General features: G+C 34.1%; 1 protein-coding gene across 3 annotated transcripts in view; it reads left to right on the top strand.

The window, feature by feature from the left end:
- Positions 1–7209, top strand: part of ppp3cb (protein phosphatase 3, catalytic subunit, beta isozyme) — a 58279-nt gene that overhangs the window by 29554 nt on the left and 21516 nt on the right. For all 3 annotated transcript variants that reach the window (XM_016277429.1, XM_016277427.1, XM_016277428.1), the window contains exons 2-4: positions 3009–3209; positions 6233–6357; positions 6488–6599. In XM_016277429.1, the coding sequence (XP_016132915.1) occupies positions 3009–3209; positions 6233–6357; positions 6488–6599 (438 nt within the window). The remainder of the gene's footprint in view (positions 1–3008; positions 3210–6232; positions 6358–6487; positions 6600–7209) is intronic.

Genomic DNA, 7209 nt, shown 5'->3' with positions numbered 1-7209 from the left:
AGTCCTTGGTAAAATGACATGCACACAACAAAAGGTTTGAATTGTATTTCTGTGGTATCCTTGAACACAGCGTCTTCTCAACATGATGTAAACACACTAACTAGCGGAAGTGTTTGTGGGCAGGTCAGACTCTGTTCGTATTTCGCGGGCAGGTGGTGATTATGCATATGTGTTACCCAGTGACGTATACCGGTAACAGGCAAAAGATTCGAAAATATGACGACTCGTTTAGGTGATTCAGAATCGACTCTCTTTTGAGAGACAATATCTTTATTTATCATGCACTTTTTTGATTAACAACTTTGCAGATTGTTTTCATTTAAGGATAGCTACGTTATAAACTGCAAAAGAGATATTTTTCAAAAACCCATATGACCTGCTCTTTAAAGGAGATGAGAGAGCAGTGGATTTATTGATTTAGTATATTATGCTGCTACCACATAGCTCTAATATAAACATGTGATTTCTTTCCCAGCTGTTTACCTTCACAGACATAACTGACTGTTTTTGTAACTCATGGATGTTTTTAACATAAACCTGTGTGTATTTGACAGTTTAAACACAATAAGACATGAAAGAGAACACAATGTCGGCGCCGTGGGAAGAAACTTGCAGATTAAGGGGTGGTAATATTATAATAAGTTCCCCTTTCTACGTCACGGCAGGAGCTAAATCTGAGCGGCTTGTTTTTTCACAAGCTTGCAGAGAAAGGATTACCAAAAATGTACTGGGTTGTTCTTTTTCACATTTTCTGGATTGGTAGATGCACAGAGGACCCGATTATAGCACTTAAACATGAAAAAAGTCAGTTTTGCATGATATGTCACCTTTATGACTTAATGGGTCTTAGAGGAATTTTATGCAAAATCCTTGAGTTCATATTGAAATCTTGACTCATGGAGACATTGCTGAGATCTCTTCTGAAACTCTAGAAGATGTGAGGTTGTTTTCTCAGGAGAAGCATCAGACAAAACACTCCATTTGCTCTCTGTTTATCTCATCAAGAAGCAACTGAGAAATGAAAGAGATCTCATTTGTAATGTTCTGCAATCAAAAGTCAGAGATTTTAATATGAACTCAAACTTTCTCAACAAATTCACCCATCCCCATTGGTTTTATAGCTCTATAGTTTCTCTGTCAATCTTTCCCTGTCTCATTTGTGTCTTGTTTTATTGCTTGCAAGGAATTTAAGAAGAATCCCCGAGACAAAGTTGACAATTTAACATGCTTGAGAAATCAATGAAGTCATCTGAGCAGCAAAAGAGAAACATTTGGGCAATAAAACTTTTCTCTGTGTATGATCTGATGTTTTGCATCATGGAAGTGACTCCATTCCTTTGTTTCTGAAATATGTAAATGTTATCTGACTGAATTCATCTTCACAGTTATTGTTTTGGCTCCTGCAGCACGTCTGCATGGCTCGAAAGCTTGAAAAATAAGTTTATGAAAACACATTTTTTGGATGTGGAAATGGGTTAGCATGTGGGCTGCTATGACTCAGTGTGTGTTTGTGTGTGTGTGTGTGTGTGTGTGTGTGTGTGTGATGCGCTTCACTGGTGGCATGCCAACCTCTGGCTGCTGTTGCCCGGAAACACTTTACCGCCGTTTTGCTCTCATTTCACCTTTTTACAGACTTTTTGTCTTTTTCTCTGTGTATCTATTTTTTCCCCTTTCATCATCGTTTCCGGCATGTTATATAATGTGAAAATGATAATAAACCAATATCACTGTTGTTTTATTGGGATTATTTGCCTGTCCTGACCTTTTCTCTCTTTTTAATCGATAAACTCTAGAGTTTGTGTGTGGTTTTAAAAAGTATTTATACAATATATTTCCTAAAATATATTTCCCTAAAAAATTTGTTTCTTTTTTAAAATCTGGAAAACTTTGATGAGAAATATTTTGTATTGCAGACTTATCTAAGCCTTGTCTTGTATTGCAGCATATCTGAGCAAAGTTTGAGACATTGTTGAGGTCTCTTTTGAAACTCTAGCGGAAACACACATGAGATAATATGATCTGATTTCATCTGATTTCTGTCTGAGGAGAAACAATAGAGATATTAAAGAGATTTACTTATAGGAGTTTTTCTGAGTCTATTCAAAAAATATCTGTAAATGGCTGCACAAAATGATTATTCGTATGTTTGGATTTGTTTATGAGCATTTTTCTCCACATATTTTTGAAGTCACAATTTAAGGTTGAAGTTAGTATTTTTTATGGTAAAATCCCAGTTGAATTATAGTGTTAAAACATGTATGCTCACTGTAAAAAATAAAGTGTTGTTTCAACTGCTGCCTTAAAATATTAAGTTTAGTCAACTTAAAAATGTATTGTTGTAGAAAGTGACAGCTTTGGTAGTTGACTAAACTTCTTTTTTTAACTTACAATGCTCTAAAAATGATTTTTCTAAATTGTAAATAAAGATTATTGGTTTGTTTTAAAAGAAAATACAATTTCTACTTCAGTTTCATGTTCCATTCATTGTGTTACTTGCCATTTGTTTGTAATTATTTGTAAAATTTCCCACAGATTTCTGAGTTTCAAAAGTAAATTCTACACCTTTTTTTCAATGTATAAGTAATCTGTTTAGACATTTTGGTCAGTGTGTGTTTTAATGTGTAATCAGTACAGTAAGATTTACTTGTATGCATGTCTAAGTATGCCCACCCTCATGTTTCGATCCTTCCTTCAGTGGAATTGTATGGGATTTTTTAGAAATCTAAATTTTTACTAGAATATTTTTATCAATATTATTTTGGAGATTGTGTTGGTGGATATTCCTGAGATTTAAATAGTATAGTCAATCTGGTTTCTCATCCTCATGTTCCTCACGAAGTCATCTGGAGGTGTTTCATCGTGTATGTTTTATGCGTTCTAGCTTCACTCAGCATTCTGGATGTGTCATTGTACAATAGATGTTCTTTTTTTTCCTTTTTGTAATCTGGTTCCCTTTTTGTTTTCTACACCATTAACTTTTCTCTGTCCTTCTCTTTCCTTCTCTGCAGCGGTGCCATTTCCGCTGAGCCACAGGTTAAGCATGCGAGAGGTGTTCGACTGCGAGGGGAAACCGCGGGTGGACCTGCTGAAGGCTCACCTCACTAAAGAGGGCCGCTTGGAGGAGCCCGTAGCTCTGCGCATCATCAACGAGGGGGCCGCCATCCTCCGTCAGGAGAAGACCATGCTGGACATAGAGGCCCCTGTCACAGGTTACTGATACAGACATCTCTGAGAAGAAAGCAGGGCATGATCGGTAGACACAAACAGAAACTGTTATTGTTCCCAAACACAGCTTAATCTAGGTTTTTACATCCTAACTGAGATGTAACCTGACAAGTGACATATTTGGATCACTACATAGGCAGCAACTCAATGCATCACACAAATAGCTGTCCACACAGGAGACTCAACTCATAATTGATTCCAGTAGGCCTAGAGTTTGACATTAGCATGTTGCTAAACTTGCAACTTGATATTCTAATTGCAATAAAAATACAGCATGCATAAGAATAGGGTGTAATAGTACATTTTTATTTTTCATCATTAAACTAAATATAAATCGCCAGTTCTTGCCATCTTGTATTTACTCTGAGCTAAAGACAATGCATTCAGAGATTGCCTTCACCACAAAGAATATGTGCGACACTGCATTAAAATTGTCCAAATTAAGGCATCCATGTATAATTATTTGATGTTATGTTATTAAATTCAATAGTCTATTAGCTCTATATCAAAATCTACTGAGCTGATAATCCCAGAATGCATTGTGTTGGGCTCTGTGAAAATTTGGCAGAGGTCTGTGAAATATAATGTTGAATTTAAATATAAACATAATTTATTCATTACTAAAAATATTAATGTCTGCAGTATTTAATGTAAAGTTTACAGTTACACTAGGTTGGTACTATTTTAAGAAATGAAAGTAAATATATTTATAATGTTACAAAAGATTTGTATTTCAAATAAATGCTGTTCTTTTGAACTTACTTAAAGAATCTATTTTCAACATTGATAATAAAAATGTTTCTTGAGCAGAAAATCAGCATATTAAAAGGATTTCTTAAGGATTATGTGACAGTGAAGACTGGAGTAATGATTCTGAAAATTCAGCTTTGCATCACAGCAATAAATGACATTTTAATATATATTTAAATATAAAACAAATAATTTTAATTGTAATAGTATTTCACAATATTACTGTTTTTACTGTATTTTTAATCACATAAATACATCCTTGGTGAGCATAAGAGACTTCTTTCAAAAAACATTTTAAAATCTTCCCAACCTCAAACAGTATCGTGTCATATGTTTTTTTTATTTATAACAACCTAAATTTAACATAGCTGAATATTTACCTTTATATACTCATAATTTTGAACAAACAGATTTATTATATTCACGTTCTAGAGTAAAATAAGAGATATTTTGTCCTTTGGGATTTAATTTAGTCATGTGTCAGATGATTAAAAAGATACATACACAAATACATAAATATACTATAATATGAATATAAAATATATCTCTAGAGACAGGGAGTTTAAGATATGCATGTGCATGTATTTACGCAATTACACTACATACTAATGAATTTTGTGATTATCTCTCTCACCCTAATAAATGAGAAAACTTTTGAAAAAAACAGGCTGAGAAGACATTAGGGAATCAATTACATTGTTAGGAGAGGTCAGATAATGAACTGCACTTTGTGAACTTAATTTCCCATGAGTCAAAGCGTCATTCGGCACAGACAGCAGGTCTGACGCAGGACGAAGATGTTGCTCCTCGGCTATGAAAATGCCATTATTTAGCAGGCAGAGAAGCTGAACACGAGCACCTTTCCCTGCTCTCGCTGGCCTCACACCTGAGACCGAACCTCTCTCTCTCTCCCAGCATGCATTTCTGAACCCTCATCAGCTGGTGGCCTGGTGAATTTCACACACAGGAGTCATTAAACATTAATGGCTCGCTGGATAACTGATTTAATTCCCTGGAACCCATTACAGAGAGAGATGGTTAGCTTTGTGTGCTTTCAGTCATTCAGACCTCGTGGCCTTTAACCCTTTGACCTCCCATTGGGAACACACACTCACAGGTGAATAGCTCCAATTAGACGACTTCATTAGATATAAAACAACACTCTTCAGTCTCTTTACACACATTTCAGTCAGGATCAGCTTTTTCATTCTCATCTTAATGATGTTTATTGGATGGTTTCAAACTGATTTCAGCTATAACTATTGGATTTTATCATCATAGCCAGAGACAAGATCTTACAGTGTTGACAAAATAACCATACTTTGTACATCACAGAATAATTGCAAGAGCCATTTTGATGTTCTAATATATACTTGTATACTAAAAATGAGGTCAATTATTTAAAAAAATTCAAATTTCTCCACAATTTATTTTTACATGTTCGTGACAGAAAATGTAAGCACAAATACTTATTGTGTGACTTTTAACTAATACAAAAGTTGACTTTCAGGATGACGGCTCACTTTAAACTTTTTGTACATTTAAATTGCTTGTCATAGGTTTGTTATGTAGTTTTGGTTATCATCAATGTTGTAAGCAGAGATTTCAAATGGAAGTTTTAATTTTGGCCTTTGATTTACACCGGCAAATAACTGTATAACAATCATATATTATTATTTTATTTAATGTACCTGTGTGTTTAAAATTATTAGACAATTTAATGAATTAATAAATAAATCTAATCCTAAAATAATTTGTTTTTTAAATTAGAATTGTAAGGTTTCTATGCTAACTAACACTTCTAACTAACTGTATACAATATTATTTATTTATTTAAAAATATTTTAAATAATGTTAAATAACTAAATCCTATAATAATCTCTAATGCTAAAATACTTTTGTTTGTTGCAATTTATTAGTTTTTTTTTTCTTAAAAAAAAAAACTTTTAAGTAGGAACTTGGGATAAAAGTTTTAATATCTTCCTTTGATTTTCACTGATAAATAAGCTTATGCCAGGGATGTCTCTGATATATTTTCATACTGAATTGTTTTGTCAAACATTTGGGTTACATCAGAGTTTATTTAATGGAAACTCAACTACAGTTAAGAAATCTCAATTATTCCCTCTCTCTTTTTCAAATTTCACAAACAGTCATTCTGCTAAATTCTTCCTACTCTTCTAACTCTATTCTTTTACTCTTTTGCAAGCACTATTGTTTCCTTCAGCGATTGCCAATCTTTTTTGTGTTGTTGCAGTGTGCGGGGATATTCACGGGCAGTTCTTCGACCTGATGAAGTTATTTGAGGTTGGCGGGTCTCCTGCGACAACGAGGTACCTGTTTCTAGGGGACTATGTGGACCGAGGGTACTTCAGTATTGAGGTGAGTATATCCTAAGGTTCTTTTCTTCCCTGCTTAAGGACCCTAGTTTGTAGTACACACCACCTTTGCCTAAATATCTTGATGTGGTCTGTGAAAGCATCTTTCTTTCTATCTATATTCTGTCCTTAAGTGTGTCCTTTACCTCTGGTCGCTGAAAATCCTCTACCCAAAGACGCTGTTTCTGCTGCGGGGAAACCATGAATGTAGACATTTGACTGAATATTTCACTTTCAAACAAGAATGTGAGTACTGACACGAGGAAAACTCTGTCTTGTCATTTATGGTGTCTCTACACTTACATTTAAGGTGTGAAACTATACAATTTGTATAAACACAACATTTCACCTCTCCTCTCCTCTGACGGAGGTCTTTTTCTGGAGCAGTCTCTTGTCAGAGATGCAGAGAGAGAAAGTATGATTAGTAGAAAATTAATTTGCCTGTTAATGTTGGGCCCAGGGAGCCTGTGAGTGTGATTTCCCTGATGAGGGGAGTGAGGAGGAGTGGGTGCCCTCCTTTACCATCTGCTGACTGACAGGACACACACACACACACACATTAATACGCTCAAACTTATATACAAATGTTTACTGTGCTTTCTAAATTGGGACACACCATACAGCTAAAATTTGTTTAAAATAAAACTAAATACTACTACTTCTACTACTAATAATAAAGTAAATAATTTAAAATAATCATTCAAAAAAAATAATTTAATGGATTATTTTATAAAATAATTTTTTTTTATGTGTCATTATTTACTCATCCTCATGTTTGAAGTATGAAGCATGATATAAAATTAAAATTCTGAATATTAAAAATACTAATTTTAATTAGATCCAGCTGAATGAATGA

This window comes from Sinocyclocheilus grahami, unplaced genomic scaffold (genome assembly GCF_001515645.1).
Source record: "Sinocyclocheilus grahami isolate Dianchi unplaced genomic scaffold, SAMN03320097.WGS_v1.1 scaffold112.1, whole genome shotgun sequence".
Taxonomy (NCBI): domain Eukaryota; kingdom Metazoa; phylum Chordata; class Actinopteri; order Cypriniformes; family Cyprinidae; genus Sinocyclocheilus; species Sinocyclocheilus grahami.
Note: the sequence above shows the minus strand (reverse complement) of the source record. Positions and strands in the feature narration are given on the sequence as shown.